Source organism: Notothenia rossii (assembly GCF_949606895.1).
Source record: "Notothenia rossii genome assembly, chromosome: 1".
Taxonomy (NCBI): Eukaryota; Metazoa; Chordata; class Actinopteri; order Perciformes; family Nototheniidae; genus Notothenia; species Notothenia rossii.
In genome coordinates this window covers 77,713,068-77,730,370 of record NC_136912.1, presented here as the reverse complement: position 1 = coordinate 77,730,370, position 17,303 = coordinate 77,713,068, and the positions used below count along the sequence as shown (strand labels likewise).

At 39.2% G+C, this 17,303-nt stretch overlaps 1 protein-coding gene across 3 annotated transcripts in view; it reads right to left on the bottom strand.

Annotated features, from left to right (window-relative positions):
* fcho1 (FCH and mu domain containing endocytic adaptor 1) overlaps positions 1-17,303 on the bottom strand; it is a 49,746-nt gene that overhangs the window by 20,023 nt on the left and 12,420 nt on the right. For all 3 annotated transcript variants that reach the window (XM_079645815.1, XM_079645816.1, XM_079645817.1), the window contains 4 exons: positions 5,541-5,632; positions 2,346-2,420; positions 1,081-1,222; positions 660-812 (listed from right to left, as the gene is read on the bottom strand). In XM_079645815.1, coding sequence (XP_079501941.1) covers positions 660-812; positions 1,081-1,222; positions 2,346-2,420; positions 5,541-5,632 — 462 coding nt within the window. The remainder of the gene's footprint in view (positions 1-659; positions 813-1,080; positions 1,223-2,345; positions 2,421-5,540; positions 5,633-17,303) is intronic.

Genomic DNA, 17,303 nt, shown 5'->3' with positions numbered 1-17,303 from the left:
TTTCCCATAGTTTCATCGGTACAACAAGAGAACTGAATACTCACTTAATACTCTGATCGATGTTAAATTACTGCCAAAAATCTGATTTGTTTTCACTTTGTTTAATGAATCGGTCCACCCAAACTACAATATAATAGAGTCAAAAGATTTAGTAGGGACTATTTCTCACTACTGAAAGTAAACTAACTCACACTCCTGCATTAGGAGAAATGTTTGTGCTTGTTTTTGCTGCTTCACAAAGACTAAAGATACCACACCTGAGCGTCAAAACATTGTTATAGTACAGAGTGCAAAACAGCTGTCCTTCATCTGGGCACATCCTTTAGCTGATTTGAACACAAAATAAAGAACAGTGAGCATGGTGATTCCTCACAATTCTATTCTTAGACTTTTAAATCTGATAATTATCCCGTGTAACTGCCACAGGCTTAGAGTTGCTGCTGTTAACTTGTTTTCAAATCACTTTCATTGCACCGGGAGGTTGCGGAAAATCAGAGCCTGCTATTTTTAAGACCTAAACCAATATAACCCAAAATAACTGCATGTCTCTTGACACAAGTTAGTGAGATAATTTTTATTTTTTCAACCAACCCTTTAACCTTCCTCTAAAGGACACTTCTATACCGTTAGAAATCTGAAAATATAGAGTGATGGCTAACTTTCTCCTGTTCTTTCTGTGGAGCTCCCTCCTTCCTGAGCCGGTCCAGCTCCAAACACTTGGCGTGGTAACCCTCCTTTGATTTCTGAAGGTGGCCGCTCTGAACCTGCAGCGCCTGCACCGCCTCCACTGTCCCCACCATCTCCTCCTTTGTCTGGTTGGCACACACACGCACACACAAAACAAAACAAATGGACATCCTGTACATATCATCATTGTACTTTTGGGAATATACAGCAATTACTGTGAAGGGAGGAGACGGTAATGAGATTTTCTGTTCGATTAATTAGATCAGGATGAGGGAGGCTCGATGAAGGGCACACAATGACAAAATATAGTCTATCTTCACAGAAACACACACAGGCACAAAAAAGAAAATCATCCAGTTTTCAGGATAGTGTCAAGCTATCCCAGGCCAATACCTTGCGGTGAATTTTGACCTGCTCATCTCCGTACTTGTTGATGTCCCGTATGAGATCATTCATCTTCTTCATCAGCTCGAGGTGGCAGAGGGCCAGTTTGTCTGAAGAGACCCTGAACACATCCCACATGGGAGCAAAAGTCCTAGGAAAAATGTACAGAAGCATCAATGACACTGCTAGGTCAAAACTCTCTTCATTTAAAGTGGACCTATCATGCTATATTTGAATAATATAGTGTAGGACCATACCTATACAGTATAAGGCATATTTATACTTTTTATTTTTCAAAATACCAAACAGATCATGCATTTTAGCCATTCCTCAAATCCCTAACCTCGACATATAAGTGATGGTTGTCTTTTCTGACACTTGGTGAGTTCCCTGGAACACCGGGAACACATATTCATGTATAAAAGACGTACAAAAGTGCATTTTGCATGATAGGTCACCTTTAAGATTAAGTGCCTCTGGTTACAAGAGAACTGCTTCCCTCAATCAGAAGTATCCTTACATGTATTTTTGCTCATACAATACAAATGTTTCAACATTATGATACAACTACAACTACACGCGGTCATACAACATGACTTAGAAAACAGCTAAGGAAAAAAAACAATTCGATTAAGCCTATTTTGATCAAAATTGAGCAATTTGCGAAGACATTTCGAGTCCAATTTAGTAGGAGGAAAATTCATGAGGTGTGATTTATTAAGAGTTTTAACATTTAAAAACTTTTCTTTATCGGTATTGTGAGGGGTGTGGACTGAGCACTGAAACTGAATTTTAATTCCAGTACGATTACCAAAAACGTTCATATTGAGCTGTCAAAAACATGTTTGTGTTTATGCAGGACTCTCGTCATTCAGCCAGGAGCAGTTTAATTAATTAATTAGCCTTTGATGTCTAAATGTGCTCTTTGATAGTTTATATGCCATCACCTTTTAATAAATTAGTTGGCGCTATTTGTTGTTTAATCCAAATACTCAGTACTAGATATATACATTGACTTTGTATAAGGAAACCTGTCGTAAAATAGAAAACATACTGTATGTATGAAACCATATAGTCTAAATAGCGGAGAGGGCATTATTTCACAGTATGAACATTTGTTGATGCAGATGGTACTCATTCATATCTCATATGCAGCCATATGACCATTAAATGTATAATTACAGTAACGAACACTTTCCAACAGTATGAATTTAACCGTAGGGGATAAGGATGAGTTGCTGTAATATGAATTGAGTTTTTAAAGTGTTACTCACCCCAGTGGACTTCCGTTGCCGGCCATCTTGGCCAGTTTGCTCATAGATTTGGAATAAGTCTCCTCAATAGCAGTACTGCAATAACAAACACACAGATTATCATTAGAGGAGAAACTGGTACAATAGCTTTTATATAAAACCTGTATGTTTCCGTTTGTGTGTGTCTGTGCTTTTATGTTTTTGTGTATCTCTACTAGAGTTGCAGGTAACACGACAGGAAGAGTAATGTTTTGTGTATTCTTTAAGATTTAAACTCTTCTAAATACCTTTTAGTCTGCTGAAAGTAATGTACTGACATAGCAGTTCCTCACTCTGCTAATGGCCTCATATATTATACTGTTATCTAGAGCTTCGTTCGGCCCAAGCTCTGGGCAGCCACAATAAGAGGCAGCCAGATGAAGAATAATTTCCATCAGAGTTGGGTAAATGTTGTAATAAGCCACATCTAAATGATGAATGGACTTGTTTTGAAAGTGAAGGGCACACAATGACAATATAGTCTATCTTCACAGAATGTAATAACCATATGTAGACCCTGAGGAGAAAGAAGGAAGCAGCATTGATCCAAATATCCTGAGGGTGATCACAACAACCTGCTCCTGAGATTCACAAACAAACAGACTATAGATCTAGGGATGCAGACATTGTGTTAGAAACTCAAGTTGGACCAGGTTGCTTATCAAAACAGGTAAATACATTCTTTATTTGTCGATATGGAAAGGAACACCTGCACACTAACTTAAAATGTGTAATATATATGTAAATATTGTGTTAAAAGCAACTGTAGCAAATGTTATCACTTTAACCTGCGGCTCTAGAAACTGCACACTTCCTGTTCTGTTAGAGAACAGCTGGTGAACACAGTAGATTATTTAGCAGCTATAGAGCAAGATATTCAAATTCAATTCGATTCAAAGGTTTTATTGTCATATGCTCAGCAGCTACAGTGTAGAAATGGCAATGAATATCTTATGACCTGAGCTCCTCCAACAATCCAACATAAATACAAAAATACAAAATTAAAAAGTATTGCAAAAAGTCTATATACATGAATATGGGATATGTACAAGGACAGAATATGAAATGAAATAATGTAAATGAAGACTAAATTAAATATGGTATGTAATAAGCATATTGTAATATGTAACTTAAGAGTTGGAAGAGATCAAAAACAGAGCTAAAAGAGAGTGACAATTTGACAAGACAAGTAAGACTCAAAATGAAACACAACACACGATACCCTAAAGCTGTGGTCGCAACTTATTCTTGCAGCTCCCGTGAGACAGAAATCAGTTATCTTTTAATTGCAGGATTAAAAAGACAAAGCTGTGATCTCAATCACATGATCAGTTAGTTTGATCTGTGATAAAACCTTACTACACGCTGATTTTATTAAGATAAGTATCATTATCTGTTATTAAACTGGTCTATTGGTACAACACCATTGACCCATTCATTGATTTAGGTCTGCAATTAACAAGTAGATATATTACCTTTATTTATTCATTAGAAATTGTCTGAAAATAGAACAAATGTATTATTAAAAAGGAAGACAAAAGCTGTAACTAGAATAATTCATCGATTATCATGATACTGTTGTTAACGATTTATTTAGTTTTGGAGCACTGATTGATAAATATAATTGTTTCAACATTACTTGGAGCCTCACGTCTATTGTGCACCAAACATTATTGGTCCCCCCCATCAAGAAGCAGCAACACCTTATAAATAAACATAATACCAGAGTGAATGTAGTCTATATAACATGCAGTACATGTGAAACCTTGACAATGTGGTTGCCCTCGTTGTGGTACCGGTACTTTAGCTGAGTGTTTCATATGATGTCCTATATCAAAATGACCTGTAAGACAAGTGGTGAAAGAGAAAGATGGAGGGAATATATCAAAACAATTGCCTTTCCTCCGTCCTGTGGGATAACGCAGTACACTGGCCCTACTTCATTTCCTCACTGGTGATTTGTTGTCTTCTGCTGTCCGAGCAGATAAGTGAATTTCAAGGCGAGGAATGTGAGCAGGCGCTCTGAATCAGGGTCAGGATCATTCCCCTGGTCTCATAGAGCAGTCTGTTAGCTTCCACAAACTCCTGTGGGAAGCTCATTACGAGCCTAATTCACTCACTGATAACTTCCTAATTAGAGGACAGAGTACTTTATTTAACAAATTACCCACTTTGAGGGGACCAGTTTAATTAGTAGATTGACTGCCCCCCCCCCGTAGGTATTGCTGGTTGAGTTGTCAGTTCTCGCTCAGCATTATATAATGATAACAGTGGCAGATTATAACCTGAAACTCTTAGTCATTTTTAAAACAATGGGTGCTTGCCAGCAGATTTCTCAGATAGCAAGCCCAGCTAACTCAGCTAATGTAAGCTTAATGTGTTACTTTCCAAATATGTGTATGTATGACTTTTAAAAGTCTGCAGGCAACTCTTTTAAAAGTATTGTAAAAGCGTCTGTAGTATGCACCTGAGGCAGCATACATGATGTCACACTAAAAACTGGGGCAAAAGCTAACAGCAAAATGTAAGGATTGACATATTTATGATGTATTTCTAGACCATTTTTATTTCTATCCATATTGGTTTGATTTACAGAGCTAGTAAATTGGCTATTTTAAGGATAAGAGGATAAGAGGTACTTTATTGATCCCAAATTGGGACATTTTTGTATCGCAGCAGCATAAAAAACAAAACAAGGAATTGCACACAAGTAGAAATAAAAAAGATTAAAAAAGTTGTTGGTTGTTTTCTCCAAGCCCTATGATTTACTGTTAAACCTTAAAGTAAAAAAGGCCATGTTTTAATTTGGGGACTGATCAACATGATTAGTTTCAATGGAAAATAGAATATAAACCTCTGAAGCTGGCAGATAATCCAACCTGTAAGGCTTGAATGTGTCAGTGTTTGAGAGATAGTGCTCTCCAAAAGTAGCACAGTAGTGAGGACAGGGGTCAGAGGTCAGAGCGCAGAGGGACGATTGAAGTGGTTTGTTTTTCACAAAGAACGACTTGTTCAAGTTTCTCCAAAATACATTTAATCTCTGTATTTCTCCCAACATTTGCACAGTCCCTCATCTTTCCTTTCAAGTACAGAGTCAAGAAGGAAGAATTTCTCCACCCGAGCCCCGTCACTAACACCACCTCCCACACGCACATTCACAAATACACAAAAACATACCCCTCACGGACAAAGTCGGCAAGCTCCTTGGTTGCCAGCTGGCCGTGCTTCATGTTGTGGTAGAGCACGTCAAAGCCGGCATTTTTCTCCCCCTGCCAAGGTGAAAGAAAACAAACACACCGTCTGTTAGCACCCACACGAGGAACATCAGACCAACATTAGAAAATTAAAGAGACTGGTGTCCGTTCAGCCTCAGATCTCTGCCTCGCAGCGCCTTGCGTTGAAAGACAAAATAACACAAACAGAGACATTGTCAAGTGGAAAAATGGTTGGAAGAAGAAAGTGCATCTATGTAGGAACCCTTAAAAAACGGACAAAAAGATGGCCTTTACGATTACAACAGTACATTGTTCTCATTAGTATTTCTACAAAAGTACAACATTTGTTTATAAATTGACGCTGGTCATGTACGACTGATTTAAACATTAAGAAAGATTTCCAATGGTGGAGTTATCCATAGTATTTATTCAGTACTGTGTCAACATGACCACTTTGTATCCATGCTAATATTAGAAAGTGTTGTTGTGATAAACATCCCAAAACTAAAAAGGGACCAATTGTGTCTCTTCTTCCATTCATAAGAGCATTTGACTTAGAGCATTTGGGTATCTTTGAATTTTTTTTACTTATCATTCACAGACATCACTTGGTCTTTCAGGAACTGGGATGGACATTTTTCCCAATGTTCCAGGCATTATACTGTAAAGATCACCCAATTATTGGATTATTTTAGAAAAATAATAAACGTAATACATCGATGATGAAAAGAACTGTTAGCTGCGGCCACGATTGCTTTTAACAACGGCTTTAATGAACCCCAATACAACATTTTTTTGTTTTTTTGCTGACAAGGTTCAATTACTGCACATGCGGCTGCTCGGGAAATTAACTCACCGTTTGCTCTACATTTGTCGAGCAATGAGAAAAAACCACAGCGTTGGGTTTTTATTCAGAGAAGAGTTACCTACTTTGCAGCAAAGCAGGTTTAACACATTTAATACGACACCTCACACCCCATCATCATCATCATCATCATCATCATCATAATCACACAAACATACACCTGTGTTCACTTCAATCTTCATGATCCTTAAAAGAGCCTGAATGATGCAGCACTGCTACTAATACACCGTGTCGTTTCTTGAGCCTCACATTTCTGAGTCAACAGACGGCCGGGCTGTCTGAGCAGACAGAGACACACAGCTGCTTCTCAGGACCTAAAAATACCATCGCAGGAGGAGAACAGACGAGTTCCCAGGTACCAGGGGAATGGCTGGAATGCCAAGTAGAGGGTCACCCAAAACCACACCCAGACACACACACATACCACACACACACTGAGTGATGGTCTACGTGCACAGTGAGCATGCAAAGCAAAGACACGGTCACTGGACTTCAGACACCCAGCGGTCAGGGAGAGAATTGGTTGTTTTTTGAGGTGTCTCAAGACAGGTTGACGACACATAACTGACAATACTTAGCCAGCTCAGCCACTCAAATCTTCACTTCAGCTTCAGTCATCAGACGTCCACTTTCCCTGAGCCCTTTCCCACAGTAGAGAGATCATATCAATCAGACAAAAGGCGGTGGAGAATTGGACTTTGAACAAACTGTTATTCATTTTGGTTATCATCTATTTGTGTGATTCATTTTTTTTATATTTGAACTTCATGTGCAGTACTAGCCATGAAATTAGAAAGAAAAAAAAGTTGACTCATCCCCTAATCGATACATATTTAAATAATTCATTAATCGCTTAAGTAATTTTTAAAGCGATGAAGGTATAATCTGTGGCTCTGGGTTGTAAACTGTGGAGATTTGATCCTATCTTATACTTTTGGGTACATTTCTTTTGAATTTGGTTTTTTGTCGGACAAATCAAACAATTCTTTTTATCATAAGTGTATCAATGTATTTTCCAAACTTGTCTTTTTTCATAATGCCCTTTTATGTTACTATATGCCATTATGTGAATAATACAGATAAGATGTTATTTATATTATTGTTGTGTGGCATCTTTTAATGTTATTTATGTAAACTACATTTATTTTTTCTAACAACTACTACCAATGTTGCAGCGTTATTGAAGGCAAGTAACATAACCCTGCAAAAACACATTGTGATTGAAAATGTAATATAATTGTACATTAAAATGAATTCAAGTTAATGTATGGCTCAATAACACTGAATATAGCATTAAATACCCATATCAGTGGGTTTTTATCTCATCCACTAAAATATGATATATTTAAATTTGTTTAAGAATAGGGTTTGAGTTATTATACCATATTTTGACATGAGCTTTTTTTATAAACAACGGTCAGTCTTCAGCCAGTTTAGTGGTGTTCAGTGGCGCCTTTTGTTGAAACTCTACCCTCGCCACAGAAAGGTGAGCTGTCAGTCTGAGAGACACACACACACACACGCACACACGCACGCACGCACGCACGCACGTTTGTTGTTTGAAAATATATTCACCATTGTGTAGTGCACAAATTATTTCAAAAACAGTCTTTGATAATGATAAAAGGCAGTACAAATTATTGTTTTATATGAGAAACTAAAAATGATAAGCAGTCTGTGCTCCGAGCGATATGTAGTCACTTTGCTCAAGGAGCATTTCTGGGGTTTAGCAATTTATGTTTACTGTTGCAAATGCTCGAATATTTACTCATAATCTTGCCAGGAAACTGCTCACTAAGACTCCATAATCATCATCATAATTTGACATAAAGTAGATACTTATTGTCCAAACACCACGGCCATTTTGTTCAACTTTCAATGTCTTTGTTTTGATGCCCCTAAGTATGCCAGAATTCTCCATCACAAGTGTTTGTCAGATGCTCAAATAGCTTTGTTCAGATCTTCTCCACCCACACCAACGTCAGATTGGGAGACGGGGGTCCAACATTCACACCTATTTCACACCGTCTCTTTTTCTCTCACATTTTGTTTGTATAGCCAAGTGCAAAACTATGAATTTCTTCCAGAAGGGAATATGTGAAAATATCCAAAAAGAGAGTCTCGTATGGCTCATTGAATGGGAACACATGCCTCAGACTGCAGGTGCAACAGAAATGAAACGAGTGTGACCACAGTGACAGGTCCTTCTTCTATAATACAGATCAAGCTTAAGAGTACTGTTGATGTTACTGATGGATCAAACCGCTGTGAGTTGGTACTTGTGGATTTTCAGTCATGCCAAACAATCTGAAGCACATTACATGAGAGCTGCCAACCCACGGAAAGTCTTCTTCAAGTGTCTTCAAGTGTCCTAATGTATTCCTCAAGTCTTCAGTGAGTTAAATCCTTCATGTCTGATATATGCAAACCCCCTCTTGGAGATCTCTTCTTCATCAATTAAGTTGACCGTTTTGGTCACGCATGATGGAGGAAATTAGCATGACAATAAGGGGAATTATGGGAGAGGAGAAGAGGAAGGGGGGGGGGCTGGGAGGTGTAAAAGCTGTACAGGGACAACTTTCTCATGAAGACTTTTGAAGACCACTGAGCTGTGGGGGATCTGCAGTAATGTGTGGAGGGGGGATGGTAAGCAGCAGGGAAATTATCATTTTATCTCAGTAAATCAGACGGCAACACTGCTCCCTTAAGTTCCCCCTCCCGTCTTCAATCTGTTTATTATTATGGTGTAAGGGCCATTAAACTTTATGAGGTTTAAAGACAATTGTGCTGACCTTCCTTTTTAAAGAGGAAAATCTAATTGATGCATAACATTGGTGGTAAATTTGACATACAAGCAGTGTCGCTTCAAAAACGCGTAAGAAATGTAATCAGAGGCCTGGTAAAGGTTTTTAAGGAAGAAAACTCAAATGGGTCGACAACTAGTTTCAGCCCAGAGTCACTATTATATACTGTATACATTAAGACACTGAAAAGGTTGATTCTCTACGTTCCATCAGGTCATTCGGTTTTCTAATCTATTACTGTTAAAGACAGCAACTCCTTTTTAGACATCACGTTGCTCTCAAAATATTGCAGAATGCTAAAGAATAAAACCGTTTGAAGGAATAGTTATTGTAGAAGTAGTGTTTGTCCATGCAAAGCCACTGTTTTTAAAGTGTTGTTATTAAAAAATATATAAAGTATGTATATACAAAAATATATAGGCCTACTGTGATTTGTCTCTGGGATTTCGTTATCTTTTGGTTTATAAATCCTCCAAAACAAAAGTTGTTCATTTGAAAGAAATGCATACCGTATAATTCAAATGAAGTTGGTTTATCTCTCTTCTGATTATTTTTTGTGAAAATCTTTAAATAATAAATAAAGTTAGCATGTCGATACGATAGCATGATTTGATAGATTGTTACATTGCGAAAATATTTTCATTTATTTTCAACAAGATATTCTCAATAGGATTTAACTGTCATTTAAAAGTGTCATGATCGATTTGGATCAATGCCAATCTTGCCACCAAAATAAAAACATTTGTTGATCTCCAGCATCACCTTCCTGCTCAAAGAATGTTTCTGAGGTTCAGGACTGTGTTTGTGACAAGAGACAAAGGATGTTCAAAGTTATATTGTATGGATGTTTAAAAACCAACAAGGCCTAAGATTTGATTTTTTTTTGTTGCTGTACAGCACTTATGTCATATCGTTTTTTGATAACTCAAAACTGATTTTATCTGAGCCAACTAGCACATTGTCCACCTCAGTCATCTTTACATTGTGTGTGTGTGTGTGTGTGTGTGTGTGTGTGTGTGTGTGTGTGTGTGTGTGTGTGTGTGTGTGTGTGTGTGTGTGTGTGTGTGTGTGTGTGTGTGTGTGTGTGTTTATGTCTCTCCAGAGTTTTGCTGATCTAACTTGATTCTTCTAATTAGACGCATTTTCAGACTTCCCCTCAGGCTTGTACTAAACTAATTACAGAAAGTGAGAAACCTGGTCTGGACCAAACTGATCGCTGCAGGGTCTGCATCACAGCTGCTTCACTACGACATATAAAATACCTTCATCTGCATGTTTGCCTTAAATGTCTGAGTTGTGCAGAGCAAGGGATTTCAGTTGAAGTTCCGTCTTGAACTTAAAGAGCATCTTGCAGGTTTTTTTTTTTTCTACATTTATGCTTAAACTTGCTTGAAAATTACAATTAAAAAAGTGAATGTAGGATTTGATATGTTTTACGAGACATAAGGGCAGGAATTCAGAGGGAAAGGAGCAATTTTGAGCTCTGCTCTTAAAAACGGCTTTTTTTTAAGGTCATATGTCAAACGCGGCATATTACATCACGCAGGGGAAACATCTCCGCTCTCTGACCGCGGGTATAGTAGAGTTGCGTTGAGTTGAGCGGTTGTGTTTTAGTGAGCTGGTATTTTTCGGGTAGTTTTACATTGTATTTCACCATTTGTAATCATGGTGCAGTGTTGTGTTTGTGCAGGTTGCACAAATACCAGCCTGTCAGGACATCGAGTTCACAGTAAAAAGGACCGGAGCTAGCATTCGTTCCTGGGTGCGTTGTGCATCCACCCAGCAGCCCATACTCTCCACAGCTTTATCTGGAAACCGTATTACTTCTCTCTCCCCCCCTTCGCTGCTCTCTCTCTCCCCTCCGGTACACGGCTCCGTGAGACGTAGTGTGGAGTTGCATTAGGTAACGCCGTGGTGGCAGTACTGCTCCAGCCGTCTCCTTTGTGTTTGTTTGTTTGTTTGTTTGTTTCCCCCTGTCTGTGTTGTTTGTGGCTGTCACTCCTGGCTCCCGGCTCAACCTCCACTCACCTGCTGCAATCAGCTGTGCACCCTCCCCGACTACACACCTGCTTTCCATCAAGCCATTTACAACGACATATCAACGGAGGCTCCACAACCTTTCTCCGCCAGATCGCCAAGTATCAGCCGTATCTCGCGTCTCTCTTCCGGTACACAGCACCGTAGTGTGGAGTTGCATTAGGTAACGCGAGATACGGCTGATACTTGCGCATTAGTTTCTGTTATGGATCAGTATCAACATTCCTGCCAGTAACGTTACTATATTATCAATGCTACGTTAGTTATAGCCTGATATGATAGCTAACTTCACAATGTTGTGATGTGACGTTAGCTAACATTCTGTAGCTAACGCCGGTCACTCACCAAGATAGCTGCCCAGTTCTCCACTGGTTCTCCTCACACCACAGCTCAATTTCTCTCCGATGGCCGTTATTTCTTCTAATCCTTGGCTGCTCCTGGTCTCTTGGACGCCTAGCAGGCTCATAATTATAAGGTTGTGTTCCGTCATATGCATTCGAATATTCATGTTCAACTTCTTCTGTATCTTCTGTGTCGAAACTAGCATTGGGATCCATGTTTATTAATACGTTACACCAGCCGCTCTCCCCCTTGTTTCCACCATGTTACGTCACGTGCCGAGGCTTTTTTACTCGGAAGTGAAAATGTCTAACAAAAACGACGCAAGATGTCACTGTAGTGTATATTTCTGTATATTTTTTAGAAAATCTAGTGTATTCATCATTTTCCTACACATTTATTCACAGGTGTCTTTAACCTGGCAGTTGATCTTTAACTCACTGTTGGAAAAACATTTTATCCACAAAATCTGTCTCTGTTAAAGCTGAAGGTCTAGCACCAAGGAGGCCAACAACTGTCCACAATTTCATTTTGCTTTCTTGTTGTGCTATGAACACAATAGCCATTTGCTGAATAATAGATGATTGACAGCTGTCTCTTTTACCCAGACATCAGCAGGAACTCCTCCCACACTTGACTGGACGCACACATTTCTCCTCAATTATCCACCAAAAATCTGATTTGAAATACATTTGAGGCATAAAATGAACAGACTGAAAAGAACAGTGCGTATGTTCTACCTCTGAGAACACACAGAGAGTGAGGAGCAGACCAGTGTGAAACAAGCACAAGCATATCAAAATCTAATTAGCAAACAGGCTTCACATCTCTTACCACATCTCCAGGGAATAAACGGTGGATTTCCAAGAAACCTGCTCGACAGGTTTACCAATTTGTTATTGAAGGGCAGTGTGATTGTGCTACAGTAAATCGGCTGACTGCAGCAGAGAAGCTGGTGATGCTTGTCAATGTAACCGATTTATTTGGATGAAAAACTTGAATCTTTCATCCTCAGAAAATGACACTTTGTCCCTGCAGTATTCTGGTGCTGCAGAATACATTGATGTCAGCAATACGACAAGTTAGTTTATCTAAACCCTCAAGTACATTCACTAAAGTACGGTACTCTTTTTAAGCAGTGTTTCCCCTATATATAAATAGTGGCGGCGCAGCGCCGCTGCTGAAATATGAGCACCACTGCTAGGGGGCGCCAGCCAGGTACCTTTACTTTACTTTTTTTTCTTAAAATAATAATAAGTGGTGACCCTTTTTCATTTTTGATTGTTTGTTATGTGTATTTGTAGTATTTGTATTACTGTATGTTCAATAAAGGTGTATTTTTTATAAATCTTGAGACATTGCCACCGTATGTACTAGGCAGGGCCGATTTCTGGCACAGGCGGTCGCCTAGGGCGCCAGATCTGGGGGGCGCTGTGCTGGTAGCTCTGGGAGGTGAAAAACATTTTTGACCGTTGGCGCTCATCCAAATGTTCAGCCTTGATGTAACAACATTCATAATTAAGTAAATGTAACACCTTTTTCACCCCGGTTACACGTTTAATTTGCCCTGTACGATGGGCGCTGTAAGTGATGAAAGTGGGGGATGTTGGCTTATCAGGCGCCGGCAGCTCACAGCCAAAGTGCGAGCGAGCGAGGGAGAGAGAGAGCGAGAGAGAACGAGCAAGGGAGAGGACGCACCGGTACCGGCGCTGTTGTTATTAGAATCTGGTGCTAGCTGCGCTAACGGATATAAGAAGTAGATGTTTCTACAACCAGGGTGGAGGAGAGCTCTCCTGTCAGACTGAGAGGCTCAGTGAGGTAAAGGACTCTCTGAGTGTTTTAGATAGTTAATTTTAGTCGAAGTTATCTCAGTGGGTCTCAAACGTTTTGACCACAAATTATGTAAACACATATTTCCAAGGCACTCCTTTATAATTATTAGGATAAATAACAACAGGTTTGAAATCATTCCAATGTATACTATAGGACAGTAATGCAAAAATATCGTTTAAAGTTGGAGGGATACAAAAATATGCATAAATAAATAAATGTTAACTAGGTAAAATAAGATATGAATGAACAACACAAATAAAATAAGCTACATTTATTTGTTATTGGCTATGGTAGGGTATTGGTTATGTTCATATACTTATTTGATTATTAAAATGTAAACCAATCTTTTTCATATGGGCGTTTTAGAGTTGTGCCCCCTAGATCAGGTCTCTAGTAATTGTGTGCTCAAAGTGCACCAGATTGAAGCATTTTACTGTAAAATGTTCAAAAAAAAATCTTCCCAGTGGGACATACCCCCGGACCCCCCTAGAGGATGTGACGTCCACCCCCCAATTCAAACATGTTCATACAATACTGAATACATTTGAAGCCATTTTGACGTCTATTACCTATGTCAATAAGTTTCTGTTTTTGCAGTGTATTTGTCTTTTGTAGAGATTTTTCATTTATTCTTTACATATAAAATGTCGCCTAAAATCTCACCTAGGGCAGCAAATTGTCTAGAACCGGCCCTGGTACTAGGCCTCAAGGGCCTTTCTTGTGCTGACAGAACAATTGGCGGGGCGCACTTTTTTTGGAAGACTTTTAGTTGTTACAGAGTATCTTAACACTTGTATCTCGCAAGCTTTACTGAAGTAAATCTCCTTCTAACACTGCCCATTCATAGATAAAGAAAAGTGTTTTTTCGAGACTTCTCCTTTCTGCTTTGTGGATTTCAACATATGTGTGACCAGGGAAAGTGTTGCTCAGGCTCACTGGCTCAGTCTTTATAATACAGCGCTTCATTCTCTGGCAATGTCTATAGCAGTGCCTTTAGTTCTGGCCATTTGTCAAATCTGTCTTTACAGTCTGAGCCCGGATCTAGTGTCTGAGGTCATTCCTGCTCTGTAATAAAGCCCCACAGTCATATGAAACTAAAAGGTACAGAACAAAAGACCGAAGACAGAGCTGGAATTATGCTTCACGTGGGCAAATGATCAGGGTGGTCGCTCTGAGATGTTTGCGTGTTTCTTTCATACTCCTTTGCATACAACTTGGGCGACTTCTTCGTCTCCGTTTCAAACACGTCGCCATCAGGATAGACTGAAACAGCTTGACCTGTTGGTCTCCATGATAAATTGAAAGGTGTGTGCAACAACTCCACAGACTGCCAATAATTCCAGAGAGGGATTGCTGTTTTAAACAACTACCGGACAGTCATATTCATTTAAAGACAACTCTCCAAAACAATGCATGCATTAATCCTCTATTCTGGACTGAAGCTCAGACTGTACCTTTTTAATTTCAGATGACAGCAGTAGAAGTTCAGAACTAACTGCATATTTCACATTTGAATCTCTGCACAAGATAAGAACATTTTTTAGTTCACACTATTTTGCATTTGGCTTCGTTAGGTTTTCTTTTAAGTCTCTTACCTCCTGCAGGAATACATCTAATATTCAACAGCAGTTACTTATTCTGAACTTGTTTCAGAATAAGTACTTTTATGAATGAAGGTGTCCATATAATCTGCATTTTAGAGCACGATGAACAAACAGAAATGTTGCAACGACTTAAAAAATATTAAAGCACTTAATTTTGTTTTCAAATGTTTACTTCTTTGCACACATTTCATTTGCTATATGTGACATGGCAATTTGACAACTCTCAGGCATCTACCTATATACCCTATACTACATTTGTATTTTATTCTTATGTTTGTATCTGGCTGAACTGGTTTCCATAGAGACCAAAACCCAAAGGTCAAACCCAGGTTACTTCAATCTAAGTTACTTACGATTTTGACAGACTACCAATCGATCACAATACAGATTCCGTATGTTTCAGCTCTGCACACCACACCAAAGAATGTAGCTGCTATAAATCAGGTAGATGCCAAAAGTCAATCTAAAAGCATTCCCGCCCGGCATCAAACGGTATATCACCGAGCCCCCGGTCTGTCAGTGGTGCGGAGAGTTTTGCTGACAAAGCGTTTTATGCTGACGCGGCAGGTCGAGCAGACGGAACAGTCCCTCAGCAGAGAGGTGTCAATTATCTCATGGCAGGTAGCAGCCACCTGACAGCAGTGACGGCTGCGGAGTAATCTGTGGTGCCCCGTTTGCTTTCTAAACTACTACTGTTTTGGGGAGGAGCAGGAGATAAGATGCACCTATCTTCTGTCATGATACAGTACATGTCATCTTGCTTTTTTTTCAAAGGCTGCTTTTATGAATGATATTGGTATCACGATTAAGTTTAAATCATGTTAACTCAAATGCGAAATGGTTCATAGATCAAACAACCGCATGTCCCTTTTGGTTGATCCAGTGGTTTTTCATCACCCAGAGCAAAATCTCTAAAGGTTAACAAATGTGTACCAACACGATGACAAATACAATAACTCCACTATAGATTTCTATCTTGGCTCTTAATCCAACTTTCCACAGAACAGATAAGATGAAAGGGTGGACATAAAGAACAGAGGAGGAGGGGAGGAAAGATACAATTAGAGGAGAAGCATGGAAACATTGAAAGTGGAAAAAGTTTGACTGTGTGTTTACTGTTTTTCATCCCAAGACACTAACCCCATGACTCAAAGTGTTGGGAGGGCAACAACATTGGCATCATTAAACTTAGGAGCAGGCATAATAAAACCTGCTGGGCGTTGTTTGTCTGTTTCTATGCACACACTCTTGTATCTACGGGCTGAGAACCAGCTGCTTCTTAGAAATGAAGAAAATACTGAATACTGTGTACAGCCTCAAAACAGAACAGATTAAAGATCTTGACCGTAGTTCTTTCAAAAAGTTAAATAAAATCTCCTTGGATTTCGTGTTAACATTTTCCAGTTGTGAGACGTTTCAAGCAACTGAAAAGTATCTAGTTATTTCCTTTTTCTCATTTAAAGCAACATGACCCTAAAATCAAATGTGGTGTCTTTAATGGTTTCCCAATTGCAAGATACATACTAAATCAAAAGTGTGCCATGTGCTATAAAGCCCACAGTGCAATGCAGAAAGAAATAGAGGAGCTGCTCACAACTGCAAAACATCTAAAATAATAGTAGAGGAAAGAAAATGTTTGTCAATTTATTAAATGAATGAAGGACATTTTTCTATGTATCTATGTATAATATTTTCATCTCTATCGAGGAGATTCTGATGTGTTCCAATTCCAAGAACAACTAAGCAGCAACGATCCTTCAGACTTAACTGTTCCTTAAATGACTAAGATGTACTTAATGATAACCGATGTTCCCCCTGTGGGCCATGACTGCAGCCCTTAATGGGAAGGACAGCGTGCCGTGTGTGAGGCGGCTCTGTGAGCAACGGGTAATGTTCTTGAATCAAACAGGACGAGGCTCTGTGTGCCGCTTGATCCCATGTGGCTGTGTCTCTAATTAACTGAAGGGCTGATTTGTATTACACAGCTATGTGTGTCTAAATGCAGGCTGGGTAGTAGGACACACAGATATGAATATGCAAAGACATGCAAGCACACAAATAACACATAAATGGTGAATAAAATGGAGCTGTAATTGAGAGCAGTGTGACAAAGCTAAAAATGTAATCTTCTTTGTGAGACAGAAGCTCAGCAGTTCTGCGACCTGGCTGAAAATCTGCTGCATGACTCCCTGTCTGCTCGCTTCCCTCCCTGTCTGCTCGCTTCCCTCCCTGCCAGTCTGCTC